At 38.4% G+C, this 15,086-nt stretch overlaps 1 protein-coding gene across 3 annotated transcripts in view; it reads right to left on the bottom strand.

Moving 5' to 3' along the window:
* Window positions 1-15,086, bottom strand: part of MND1 (meiotic nuclear divisions 1) — a 43,045-nt gene that overhangs the window by 6,181 nt on the left and 21,778 nt on the right. For all 3 annotated transcript variants that reach the window (XR_012660299.1, XM_075090968.1, XM_075090969.1), the window contains exons 5-6: window positions 14,316-14,390; window positions 12,434-12,548 (exon numbers count right to left, since the gene is read on the bottom strand). Coding sequence is in view for 2 of the 3 variants with exons in the window: in XM_075090968.1 (XP_074947069.1) it covers window positions 12,434-12,548; window positions 14,316-14,390 (190 nt within the window). In the remaining variant the exon portion in view is untranslated. The remainder of the gene's footprint in view (window positions 1-12,433; window positions 12,549-14,315; window positions 14,391-15,086) is intronic.

Here is a 15,086-nt window from a genome sequence, read left to right as displayed (position 1 = left end):
TGACATTCTGCCATCAACCTGCAAAGATTCAGGAGCAGACCAGGAGACAGCTGACAAAAGAGCATGTGGACAGCTACAGGAGGTGCAGTAAGAAGCAAATGGACAGCATTTGGTCAGGAGTGAAGGCCAGCAGCACAAAAATGTTAACACAGCAATGTTTCTGCACAAATCTGAACTGGCAATATATGCTGGCTCACATCTTAGCATTGTCAGGCCACATTGCTTCTGATCTGACCCAGGAAGCCCTACAGTCATTCTCAGCATACTGCAGAACTATAGCCTCCTCCTCTTTTCTTTCCTCCTTCCCCCAGATTTGCTCACTGTTTTCCTGGAAGGGGTTGTGGTGAGAATTAAAGGTCCTACTTGCATTCCAAAATGGAATGGCCAAAACCTGTTGAAGCCTCAAATATTTCCACAGGAAGGGAAGACCACTGCATGCCTCATCAACACAATATATATGCTCCAGGAAACTAAGCTAGTCTTTCTATCAGTCTTCAGACACTGCCACGGGTGAAAAACAATTGAGAGTGCAACAACCATCACCATCTCCTCACAAACATTTTCCAAACCTACTTTCAGGTTCTTTAAAAAAGCTTTTTTAAGTCCTGAACGTATCATTAAAGGAATACTGAGGAAGCAGTCACTGAATCGTATTCAAAATTGGACTGAAAAGGTAACATAGTCCAGCTCCAACAGCTATACTAAAAATATCTCAACAGCCAGCTCTCAGAACCAGCTCACAACCACCCATACACTTGGAAATTTAGAAGGAGCTGTAGTTATATTTCCTCTCCTAGCTTCTATTCCGGCATTTTCAGGATAACTAAGGATTATTATTAGTAATGTTTTTATGTGTAAACAAAATTTTCAGGTCCAGGAACCTCTATTTCTATGAAACAACAAAATCTAGTTACATTTATAGAACTAACACAGTCTGGTCCCAGTTTTGACCTACCACAACTAATGCCACAAGAAAATTGTATGGATTTCCTCACTTAAAAGATGCATGACTGCAGAGGGAACTAGCACCTTTTCAAGGAGACAGTCACCCACCAACCTGCAGGACTGATAGCAGATACATGCAAAGTACAACTGCAGCCTTCAGCATGTGTGTGAGGGAATAGTTTTACAGTGCGAATCGCAATTCTTCTGCATGAAATGCAGAGAACAGCTGCAACTGTTCTCACGGGCCAGTGAGGATTATTAGCCCAAAGATTCCCAACCTCTGTCATGAAACTGGTCAGGGTAAATTAATTGCATTAGGTGGATTTGAATTCCAGTAATAATTCTGCATCCACTTAAGAGTGAATTTAAATATGAAAAATGGCAACTACCATAAGAACGGTATGTGAACTTGCATCTCCAATGACTCTGTTTATCTACTGCCTTCTGCAGAGTTATCCATTCTGCTCACAGACTGCCCTCACTTTCCAGAAACCCTGATTACCTTGCTATCACCACACTGTGATAGATTTGTGTTTCCCTATCTCTCTGGCAGGAGCATCATTATAATATCCTGTGATGCACAATTTTCAAGATCATTCCCATTAACGAAAACATCTCACACAAATAAAGATCCCATCTCTAAAGGCTAGGGTACGAAGGGTAGGAGGTGAACATAGAAATTATACACCTGTCACCCACAGAGAGTACAAGAGCTAACTGCAGAGTAACTCCTACACTCATGTCCATCCACAAACTGACACCAGAGATGATGATCAAGAGACTATAGCTTGCCATTGGAGACTCTTCATGGCAATGATGTGATCAAGTGGCTTCTTTAAAGTCTGTCTTTGAGTATCCTTAAGACCAAGTAGTCTACAACACCGTCAACAGGGTAACACACCACATAAGAACAGCTTTAGAAGAACGTTTTATAACCAAGTATCAGGCAGAGATACCACTACACTCTATGCAATCTTTACCTTCCCCCATGCTTCCCAATGAGGTGTTTCCTCGTATAAGCAGAATAAGGAGCTCTTGTGTAGAAGAGTGATAGCGCATCAGAATTCTGTCAACTCCTTTGAATCCAAAATAACACATAATTCTTCCCCCATACTCCAGTATCCCACGTAACACTTATCCCCATGATATTAATCAACAAGTCACAATGCTTCAGAATTCATGACTAAATTCAACTCAATGCATAGATATAATTTCTCATTTAAATGACATCAAATGTCATAGATTTATACTGACATAATAATAAAGAGTATCTTTTTACATTTAGACTCTGAATAAAGTTTCAGAACTACAAGAAAGTGTTAATGATTATGAAACCTACCTACTGATCTACAACTATTTTGAAAAGCACAGAACATAGTATAAGCCATTTCTGATAGAAAATACTCAAGAAATTTTGATATACAAATGAATTAAATCAGCATTTCTGTTGCAACAGCTCTGTGTGTGTATACATATAGATACGTATACATATATGTATTATTGGAAATAAACCTGACCAAATACATAAAATAGTGTCAGTCTTGTCTACTGTGAGACACAGCGGTGCATAGTAAAGCTACTAATCAGCTGATCCACATCTCTGGGAATATGCTTTTAAAGGGTCTGCGATATCTGTTAATGTGTTAGAAAAAAAGTGTCAAGTCCCATCAGCAAAAGCTCCCTCTGTCCCATATGAAAAGGTCACACTGTCAAATTTCATCAGTTTGTGCACAGCTTCTCTTTGAAAAACGTCCAACAGAATTTGTCAGAATTGCTACCAAAAGATTCCTCTGTGCAAAATACATGCTCTTAAGTTTACTGCATTCACATACGCACACAAAAAGACCATTTACCTTTCAAGTATTCTACCTGAAAGCCCACACTGAAATCCTAGTTACATAACTAAAATACATCTATTCTTATCCAAAGAAGAGAGGGAAGCTATGTGCTTATAAAAGGGAAGCAAACACACTGGCTTTCTGGTTCAGGGCTCCCTAACAACACTTTGGTTTTCTTTCAGCAGACAACTCCTCCTTCCCCACTTCATTTACTAGTAAAAGCTCTCTACTCCATACCCACAGCAAAGTGCTGCTGAACTGCATTTCACAAAGAGGCCCATCCCAGCGCACTATGGTCTTCACCCAGATTGGGATGTCACTCTGCTGCACACCTCCTGTGGCACAGAAGTTGCAGAGAATTGTCTGGAAGGCATCACTGGAAATCCTCTGGTCTCTGTACCTGTGACTCAATGCATGTCCAACCTTACCTATGCCATTTCTGGTTTTAAGGTTTCCAGTGTTAGAGCTTTTACCACCTTCTCAGGCAATCCAGTTCTGCATTTGATTATTGTCATCACTAGAGTAGTTTTTCACCTAACTTCCCTCCCCGCCCTCGCAATTTAAGGCTATTACTTACTGCTGAGTTCTGCATGAACCAGAAAAATAGGCTATTCCTTTCCTTTTCTGAAGGAGACATAAGTAAGTGAAACTCACCAGAAGCAATCTTCTTTTGAGCCCTATTTTTGTAAAATTTTTTCTCCTAGAATGTGGTTCCTCAATGTCTGTCTTTTTATTCTCCTCTGAATTCTCTCTAGTTAGTTATATACCATTCAGGTAGGATATCCAACAGTGAGACAGTGTTACAGCTGAAGACTCACTGGTGCCAACTTGGGTATAAAGATATTTCCGACATCTCATTGCTGGCTATACTTCCATTTCTGTGTCTTAGTACGGTGGTTTTGCTTTCTGTTACAAGCATGTCTTACATCCAACCTGTAAACTACTATAACCCTGATGTCTTTTTCAAACCCTCCCCCCTTAACTATCTGTTCCAGATCATTTACCTAACACAATACCCTTGAATATGTATAAATCCTTGCACTTGCCACTACTGAATTTTATTCACTGTTTTTTAGACTATCTTTGCAATTTGTCGTGCTCATTTTGAAATCTCACCTTGTCCTTTGTCCATGCAGTCTCTTCTAGTTTTGTCATCTGCAAATGGAACAGCATAGCTTCTATTATCCAGCTCATTAATGTAAATACTGAGGAGATGTACAGACACGACAGACTGTTAGAACTTCATCAACTCTACCTCCCTTTCTGATACTGAATTACTAATGAATACACCTCAAATACAATTATAAAGTAGTTTGAGATTCACACTACTACAGTTTCATCAGATTGTGTTTCCCTCGTTTCCTCACCACAGTATCATGCAAAAATGAGTCAGAACACCAAAGACAAACCTCTCCCAATCGACCAAGGTCTCTTAGAGTGGCAAAGACAAAACCTCTGTGTCTTCTAGGTGTTTCCAAATCGTTTTTCTGTTCCAATTTCTTTTTCTTCCCTGATATCCTGCTCTTTCCAGGGAAACTAGCTCACAAGATGTTAAAGTGAGCAGGGGGAAGAAAAAAACCATTGCAAATACTCTCAAATATACTACCAGTGCCAAGATAAGTCTTGCACTCACACAACCTGCCCTGCAAAATGTCTGCAGTTAAACAGCACAGAACAAGGTATCTACACTGATAATACACAGTCCTAATCTAGATAAACCCATAACAAAAACATACTGTACCATCCCATAACATATGGGAGGTTTCCTAACATATGAGATTGGCAGCACATTTCTTTAAACAAGGCCAGGGAAGACTACATTTGTCTTTCCTGCATCTTAGCACTGAAGACAACAAATTAAAAATCCACAATACCTTTCCTGACAGAAAGTCATGAAAAGATATAAATAAGTAATTCTTTTAAAAAAATCCCTTTGAACATCCCTGTAAGTTTATGAAAACAGTTTGAATGAACAGCACCATACATAACTCACATAGCAGGCCTAACACTGGGAGAGAGAGAAGCAAAATAATCACCCCACAAAAGCCTTTTTGTTTCTTATATAAATGATCTATAGATTACTTCTATACTACTAGTAGTATTCTACTACTTTGATGCTCTCTTCATGGCTTTAAAACATGGCCGAATGGGTTGCTGCCGATTCATTTCTAAATCAAGGAATATCATAAGTGTAGTCATAAGCAGCCATTTTCCACATCACAAATTTTATTAAGTGTCTACCATTCCTAAGCAGCTCAACAACTTTTGCCATGAAGATTTACTAGCCCAGACAATAAAATAATTCCCACATATTTCATCCATCAGCCTCTCATCCTACATATTTTTTCTGCTATTCCAGTATAAACAAATAAGAAACAAAATAAACAGAAAGAACAAAATAAAGCCTTGTGAGCTTTCCCATATAATTTTGAGAAAAGGTAACTTGCCAGGGTAGTCAGTTTATTTAAGCAGGGTGTTACATATATTAGCTAAAGATTTGATCTTCCAGCTGCCCCTTTTCTGAGTGTCCAAGTAAAACCCTACTGGCAAAAGACAAATGATTTTAAAATTTGTTTGGTGGGGTTTTTTTGGGGTGTTTTTTTTTTTTTCTTAACCAGCTAAAATGCAGCTTCATTTTAAAGCAAGTTGGCTTAAGTTGTGGGTCTCCAAGAAGAATAATCTTGCTAGAGTCTGTTTGAGGTCTAAAAAAACCACATATGAGTGTGTCTAAACATTTATGACAGTTTTTCGTTACAAGGTAACCTCTTAGCTTGAATCCAAACTTTAGGCCAAACACAGAGACAGAGAAATTCTCTGAAACACAGAGTTAGGGCCTTTTGCTGAAGGCCAAATGACCCTTCTGAACTTCAGCTTCCGAGCTTCAGTCAAAAGCCCCACATTTCACTTCAAGCTTTGCGCCTCAGAACTATATGCGCTGATGCACCTTAAGCTGCAGCAGTCTGTCCTGGTGGACCGTCACTCATTACTCTTTGTGGCTGTTATATTCTCCTTTTTTTTCTAAGTGCCAGAAGCTGCTCACCCATTTACCTACTCCTGTCCCTCTCTCATTCAGTTCTTTCCAAATCCATTTTCTACACAGTTCGACTCATTGCAGAGTTCAGGAAGATGTCCTTTGAAAATCTGTCACCTGATGTGCTGATGTCACCTGATGTTGGTCAGAGGATCCCTGGTTGCTCTTCAGGGCAAATACCGCAAGACAGACCATCCTGGGAGATGCATGACAAATTACCACATGTACGAAAGCCTTCTGAAGAAGGTGGCAAAAGACTTCATCAGACAGACTGTTTGGTGGAATGAGAGATTTCAAAGACCTGATGAAAGCCCACCACAAGACAAGGATATAAATACCATCAGTTCCTAACTTGAGCTGACAACTCTAACTCACTTGCTGTTATCACTGGTGAACTGCAGTGCAGGAACGAAGGGCCAAGGTGGGAATTCTTTAACCTACTTTTGTCAGGGAAGGTCCTTAAACCTACCACATTATGACGGCCCGTAATCACAGCTAGATTCTGCTCTGCAAGTGTTTGCTCCATCAAAGGACCAGCAAGTGTTTTCAGTAACTGAACTGCAAACGAGCCTCCCTTGATTTTCAAGGGAAAAAGAAAATTGGAAAGGATGAAGGTAAAGGTGCAGAAATACTGCTTAAACTTGGAATTACTTCCCACTTGCTATGATTACCAAAGAACCCTGGAGCATTAGTGATCAGGTATATATTTGTAACTCCACTCCTGTTCCTTTTTCAACTTAACAGTTAAAACTTATATTTGCTGTTACTACATGTAACTATGATTACAAACAAGTACATTTATGATTTTCATAAAGAATTAGCAATAGTTATGTTTACTTTTGGCAAAGCATTGTGTTTTGTCTTTAAATGTAGCTTTTGAACGGGTAATTTAATTTGCCAACCTTCCAACCAAATGACAAGACATGCAAAGAAAAATATAGGGAATGGGGGAAGCATAAAAAAACCCCTTAGCTTGATGCAGTGATGCAGTTCGCGAAGTAAATGTGTTCTTTCATTACTGATGCATATCTACATAGATTCTGGTACCCCATGGTGAAGGAGAAAAAAAGGAAAGAAAAAAAAAAGGTGGGCTTTGTGGTTTTGGTTTTTTTTCAGTAGCAGATAGGCCACAAATTATGTACCTGAACATACATTGTATAGTTCCTGTCATTACTCAGGAGTTGAATATATTAAATACACAATTCTCAAAGATAAGACTGAGTAAAAAAGGAATGCCTGCTTTTAAATCTATTATTTTTCTGTGTACTTTTAAGCAAGTGTCTGGTTCACTCCAAAGAAAGCTTAGTTTAACCCTAAGGCTAACATAAGTGTGGGTGGAGACACTAATCTAACTTCAACAGAATAACTAATTTGTAATTATAGACTCTTTGTTAATCATACTGATATCTAAATCAGCTTGTCTCTCAAATGCCAGGTGCATATTTCATGGTCAGTAGCTAGAAAACATCCTCTTAACTGCAAACTGAACTTATTGGATCTATAGGTGATTAAAAAAAACACTCTCTATAGGCTTGATCTGTACCCTATTCATCTTGGTGACACCTAGACCAGGCTTAAAATTATTTGTAAACATTCACTTTTCCAAGTGAATCATTACATTTATAAAAGTAGCTACTTAATAGTTCATTAACTGAAAGCAATGACAAGGCTCTTCAGTTTAAATAACCTTTCTGATACGTTTTCTGAACAATAGTCTTTGCCACAAAATGTAAAAGAAACCCCATTAAATAATTTTTTTAATGATTAGTGTTTTGATGAATTTGGAGTAAGACTGATGCAACTCATTTTAAAGCCTCTCCATTAGCCAGAATAGTCTAATCTTCGTTTCCTTTCTTCACTACTGTTCCCCCTCTGGGAACAGGAACTATTCCCATTATTAGTAAGAAACTCCCCCGAAAAATTTACCACTTGGTACTAAGTTTTTATAACATTAAATACATCTGTATGTATAACACATTTTCAAACTGATTTGAACCTAACAGTTAGAACGTAATAGCTGGGTGTATTAAAAAAACCAAACCAAACAAAACCAAAACCACCAAACACCCAACCAAAACACCCAACCATAACTCAAATTATCCACCCCACAAAATCCAGCAGCTAAATCAACATTACCTTTTCAGCATTCAGTCTCAAGATAATAAGATGAATGAAGAAACCCAGAACTATTTTCTCATACTGTCTGTATACCCTGATATAATTCTTCACCACAGTTTGTCAAGCTGAAATTTTCAGTATCTAGGCACATCAGAATTAGAATTTTTTGAAGCATCTACAATGAAGAGAGATACTTTCAAGTACATACTACATATAGCATGACGTTTTCATGGTATTTAGTAAAGTTTGGATGTTTTCACAAAATTTATTTTCATACAGCCATGTGAGTATTAGTTTTAAAAATAATGTAACCCTGAACTGGACTGGTGGTGGTGCCTCTGAGATCACACTCCAGAAGGATAACTATCTGATATTTGCAGTTTGAAATCCTATCCATTTGAGCCTCTTGCTTATACCTCTTGCTACAGAGTAAAAATAAACAAAGAGAGCAAAAGTAAAAAGGTTGACACCAAAATTGCTACATTACATGTGTTATGTCTGACAGTTTGCTAATTTTTGAGAATACAGTTTGTCTAGACACAGTCAGATCACTGTTTTAAAGGTAAAAGCCTAAGACATGAAAATTATCAGTAATTGGACATTCTAAAAACATGCTAAATAAAACAGGAATGCTGACAGGAAACATCTAAGACCAGCCCCATAAATATTAGCAATCACAGCACAGAGAAGACACTTGCTTCAGTCAGTATGTAACCATTTCTGAGATTACTGTCCTATGCAAAGGCACAAAGTAACTGCAGCATGGCTACTGTGGAAAAAAAAAAAGCTAAGATGCAACAATGTATTAATATAGTATAAATCAACATTCCTCTAATTACAGTGGAGGAACAAGAAGTTTGAAGTTCTAGAAGTGCTTATTTTACAGTGAACACTGAAAATCTTTAGCCATTTCCAGTTACAAGATGGCCAACAACTCTGAGCAAAATCCGGATCTTTCATACGCTTAGGCTGCCAGACCAACCTTTCTATAAAATTAATTGTCAGAAAAACTTCATTAGCTGCCTAACATCTCTCTCTGGCAGGCAGCAGGTTAATCTTGACATTACTTGGAGATTTTTTTGTTAGCCTTATGAAAACCTGGATAAATTATGAACTATTGAAAGCTTGCCTTCTCCAGGCCTCTGTCCTCTACAGTAATCTTCAGGGAATCTTGCAGCACCACATGTATCCAACTTTGCACAGATACATGTTATGTCACATAAGCCTTTCTCCTGGAGGAACAGAGAATCTCTTCTCTATAATGGCTGCTTTCCCATGAGAATACCCTCCAGCCTAAGAAAATCTGCCTCGAAGCTGAGAAACAAGGGCTCTGTAATTCTGCTTCAGCTAGCACAGGATTACAAGTTTGAGAGAAGTATAAAATCCCAGTATTGATTATTTTTTTCTTTCACTTCCAATGACTATTATCAGTTTTACTGCCTTTAATGTTGAGGAAGTATTTATTACTCAATCCTAACTCACACAAGATGCTTAAACAATATTTCCAAGTGGCAAAGACAAGCTTCAACCATTAAACTGCAGTGGTCGTTAGAAGAAATCCATTCTTTTGCAATTCTAGATATATTTTTACAATACCCTACCTGTAAAATGGAATTATCCAAATATATCCACAAGACCAGACTATTATGTAGCTTCCTCTAGTGGTCAGTCCCTAAATCTTGTTTCTCCTGCTATTTACTGCAGTTAATTGTTATACACAAATAGTGACATTCTGTGTGCAAATGCTGTAAACTTGGGAAGGCAATAGAGTTTATACTTCAGCTCTCCAATACAAAAGCCAAGGAAATTAAGCCAAAACATATAGCATAACATTTGTTACTGATATTAAAAGGACAAGCAGTGGAGTCAGCAAAAACCAGAGTTAGTATTTTAGTATTCTGGTTTGCCCCCTTGTGAATATGCATTATAGTATATTTAGTTACATGGTAAAACATAACTTTCCCACCACAAGACTCAGGAATCAAGACAGATGTTCAGCTTTTAGTTGAGTCTTCAGATAAGATATTTGTTACGAGTCATCCAAACTTTTTTTTCACCCTGCAATTAGTGTGTGTGTGTGCGCGTGCGTGTGTGTTAATGAGGCTCATCACTGTACCATAGGTTTGTTTCTGCAATATTCCTTTGAGGGAAAGGACAATTAAAAAGGCATAGCAAAGCACTCACCAAATTTGAAGGCCACTGAAATCGGATGACAATGTGATACACTGCTAAAATAACACAACAAAAATCAAGGCATCTGTATGTTATGGGATGGGAAATTAATAGAGTTAAATTTTAGACTGAGCATCAGATAGATTTCCTTACAGGTTGAAGTCATTAAGGAAGAAGAGGGAAAACGCGAATGTAGAAAGTGACAACTGCCCATTCCAAAACATATTATATTGAACAAGTCAACTCTTCAAAAGAGTGTAATTATATAACATTACAGCCATCTCTGATTTCTCACTCAAAATTAAAATAAGGTAATTTAGAGTTAGTAATCTGTTCAGGTGATCTAACAGAAAATAATCACAAGCTTTGTTATCTACATCGTACAGCTAGTAGAAAATTTTATCACTCACGTGCAGTTTGAAAATGCTTTAGAATCTGAACCAGTAACTTTAAGCATAAGGTTATTCTGTGAAATAGCGATAGTAACTTTCACGTCTAGCTGAACATCTTCCATTGCCTGAAATTCTTTATTGCCTTCTTACACTAAAACCGATAGCTTCCTGCATCTTGTTTTGCCTTTGAGCTTCCTCGCACTCTGCAACAAGAGAAATGCTCCCCAACCTTCCCCCGCCGCTTAGAGCCTGTAAAATCCTGTTCAGCTCTGACAAAGACATTAAGTCCCAAAACTGCCATTGCCATTTATTCATTTATACATTGCCAGCTACAATGTGCACTGCCAGTGCAATGCTGACTGATGAAACATATAACGAAGCAGAAACTTTTTAATCAAAGATCATGGACAAATTATTTTTGAAACACTACTGCATATTCCCCTTGGAATCCTACAGGTAGCCCAACAAGGCTAACCTCACCAGCTGCCTTAAATGCTCATCCCTCTATTGCAGAAGCTCACGTGGAGCTTCCACACATTTTGATAAAACTAAAGAGAAGGGCATGACTGAACCAACTAACGATTACATTTCTTTCCCTTTCCCTCTTTCCGGGATATTAGTCTGTGTTGCCAGCTAACGCACTTTACCCTAGCATTCAAGCTGTGATTTGCCCCTTTGTGCCTAGTATTTAGGAACGTGCTCACTGTGTCTGCTTCAAAAGAGAGGCTCCTCAAATCATTCAGTGCAACACTTACAGTAAGAGTATTTCAGCAGTTAAAATACCTGGCACTAAGAACCCCTCTGCTGTCAGTATCTGCCTAACTTCATTCACTTTTACAGCTGGAATCAGCTGGAATGTGTCTGTTACTTGTCCTCAGGAGAGCACACTGCAAGGGATTTACAGCACAGTAACTAACATCGGGTCTCGGGTTTGCTTATTCCCTGGCATACCATTACATCCTTGGGGAAAGATAACGCAGCTGACAAAAAATGTCACAGCCCCTCAAAATAAATAATATCTGTCTGATTTTGGAGCGTGCTGCCAATTCTGTTTATGTTCTTGGCTTTCTCTCAGCACATTTCTAAAAGCTGTGGACTTTGCTAGAAGAATAAGGAAAGAGAAAGACTCAGCCAGCTATCTTCTCAGAAAAAGGTCTGTGCCTGTTCCTCATCACTCTGCTACGACATATTGGCATTACAGCAACTGAATATGCAGTGGTGTTTGGGTAGCCACCTAAGAACCTAATAAATAAAACATGGAAATTGAAGTAGAGAAAATTCAATAAAATTTCATGCATGCTTTTCATTTTTCATGCTAAGGATCAGAATATTAATACAGAATTGAGCACTGAAATGTACTTGAGTATTAAAGTCACTCATCATTCCTCACATTCCATTAGCATTAGAAACTCCAACCAAAACCCAGCACGTCAGAAACAGTACCAAGAGTAAGTCAACAGTGTAACACCATACTTACATCTAAGTGACAATTAAGTGTCACTAATGAAATGCTTATGTTCTATACAGACAAGACAAAGCAGAATGATACCTGTTTTGCCAGCACGGAATTGAAGGTAAATGAGAGCCAGAGACTACTCTTCCTACACACATTCTAGGGTTCAGCACACTTAGAAGTTAAAGAATTCATACGGTTCTAGAAAGAATGGCCCTGATATTAATTCTAATGCACCAGTGTATTTCAGTTTTAGGATTGTTTGTTAACTGCTCAGTTGCTGGTAGAGTAAATATCAGTAAAAACCCCCTTATATAATACAACAGAACATGAAAAGAAATGGTCAGTCTACCTGTATTGTATTGCTTACAGCTTTAAAAAGAAGAGCAGCCACCCTTTGGCTTATCTCTGCATACCAGATTTTAAGCTAAAGTAGTGCAGACCTTTTTGTGCAGAAGTTCACTTTAAACAATATACAACTTACGCATTTCTTCAACGACGTCTGGATCACATTCTCTGTATTTGTCTATTTCTGCCTTTAGCTGCTCTTTTTTCTGCCGAAGGGCAGCAAGCTCCTCTATTAAAGCTGCACGTTCTGCCTGAGGATTCAAAGTATATCGGGAGATATAAAAAAAAATACAAAAATAAAAATCAGTAATTATTGCACAGAACATTTTTATACAATATAAAGCTGTTTTCACTACTGCTTTCTGTCAATGAATCAGCTGAGCATTTTATGCACACACAAAATGCCCAGGGAGACTAAATGATATCAAATACAAACTGGAAGGAAAAAAATTTAGGGCCAAAATGGATAAACAAAAGAACAATTTTCTAGAACCTTTGAACTTGACATGGTTTGGGAAACTCCAAACAGATCTCTTAATTGTTGGGCTTAAAGCTTAAACGATATTTAGGAGTGCTAGTCTTGTAATTAAAGGCAGTGTTACAGAAAAATCTACCATTCGCAATTCCGCAAATTGGGATGCTATGTATGAACACCCTCTGAATTTATTTTTCTGCTTTTTTTCCATGCCATTTAAGAGCAGTGCTCTCAAAAATAAACTCAGATATTTATGACATGGTAGTCTTTGCTGGGAGAGTATACAATATCGACCTAAAATATTCTATTGATCAGTAAAAATCTGCAGACACTGACTCAACATAAGCTCTCCCATAGCCAACTCAGCACATTCAGTCTGTAGGTACAGCCAAACACTGTAACTGGCTGATAATCAAAGAAGTCATGCTAAGGCACTGGGTAGCCTAAAAAGCCAGACAGCACGAGTTTGTAAAACATTAAGTTTTTTAGCCAGTGGCAATCTCCACAGCAGCCCAGCAGCCTGAGGTGGTTTTAGGATGGGTTTGGTTTTTTCTCCCTCAAACCTCCATATTCCCCGTGCTTTTGCCAACCGTCTGGATTCAGCACGTTCTGAAAATGCTGGCTGGGAATCAAAAGCCTCCAGATGCTGGGCTATGGAGGCCAGATGCTCAGAGACCTACATCATGATCTAGATTTCTCAGGACTTCTTCCTGATGTGTAACCCAGAACCAAAACGTTGGAAGCACCAGCCAGAACAGAATTTCCAGAACCAAGAGCTTCTTGTGACGAGGGCTAGCCACCTGGTGTAGAAGCCCAGGTCTCAAACAGTCCCAAACCTGCCTGTGATTCCCTGATTGCAGTCAAACCCAGAGCATTTCTATAGAACATTTTGGATTCTAAGATTTGGCACTTTCCTACAAAATTCAGTTCTACCTGAAAGCTCCTGGCCATCCCTGTTTATGAATTTATTTGAGCTTTAAACCACTTTAGACCGAGCATCTCAAAACAAATCAGCAACTCAGAATACTATATGAAATATTTCTAACTAATATGCCACTTCATGTGTATGGTAAATATGAAGCCTAAGTATTATTTTGCAGTGTTAACAGCTTCAGCCTGCAAAGAGCACCAAGCTTACATGGCTGCTCAGAATAGTAATTTAGAAATCTAGATAATAAATAAGAGGGAAAAAAAGCCCCCAATACCTAAGTTTGCAGTTACTAGATCTGGCAGTTCAGCTAGCACTGGAAACTTTGGTATACACCTCTGCGTAGTTCAAGTTTATCTGAAAAAGCCTGGAAAATTACCAGACTTTAGGCAGTCACACATTTTCTCAGCCTTGGAGCAGCCAGTTGTCAATATTTTACTCATCAGTGCATGATGAACTAAGGAATAATCTCTTTTTTTTTTTTTTCTGTTCCTTTCTCATCTCCAGTATTTAGATTTCTTAATGGATTTCCAACAGCTATATTAGTGTTTATAAACCATGCATACTTTTAGCCCTATTTCCTGGTAGGAATGCCTTCCCCCCAAAGCAACTTACAGTATCTTCACGTCCAATTTTTGATTTCTCAATGCTTTTTTGTAAAGCCTCTTTTTTCTGACTGCTTTCAGCAAACTGATAAAGGAAATAAAGAAAAAAATCAACCTATTTCATTAACATATATTAAACATACCTATAAAATGCGTATACATAGACATACATTTAAATAAACAGGTAGATATACACTTAAGTACATAAATTTATACATATTTATAACTCATGTAATAAAAGCAAACACAAAATAAATACAAAAGCACCCCAGTGTAAGTCTGAGGCTCTGAACCACAGAAAAGAAGTACAGGAAGCAACTTAAATTCTAAGAAGTTTTCACTCCCGTGGCACATAATCTTGTTACGTACTGCATGTTCAACATGGGACCAAAATCCTGTTTCATACCATAATCTGGCATCTCTATGCAAAGGACTCCATGACATGGAGGCTTTGGATTAGATGATTGCCTTTGGTCTTTTTCCAGCTTTCCTTATTCAATGGAAGCAGTGACAAAAGTTGTAGCAGATCCACCTGCTCAGCTGCTGATACCAGTCTTCTCAAAGTCTGGTATGCCATTGGCATGGCCCCAACCCCTTTTGCATACTGGTGAATAGAAGCCTCTGTAGCTCAAAGGCATGTAAAGCCATGGCCCCCTTTTTCTGTGCTGCAGTCACACTGCTAGACCTCAGAGTTCCCCTCCTTCAGGCCTGAGGCAGAGGAATCTCACAGAAGTTACACCTCACAGGGCTGGTGTGAATATTCCCTCCATTTTGCTGTTGC

The sequence above is a fragment of the Phalacrocorax aristotelis genome, chromosome 4 (assembly GCF_949628215.1).
Source record: "Phalacrocorax aristotelis chromosome 4, bGulAri2.1, whole genome shotgun sequence".
Taxonomy (NCBI): Eukaryota; Metazoa; Chordata; class Aves; order Suliformes; family Phalacrocoracidae; genus Phalacrocorax; species Phalacrocorax aristotelis.
Note: the sequence above shows the minus strand (reverse complement) of the source record. Positions and strands in the feature narration are given on the sequence as shown.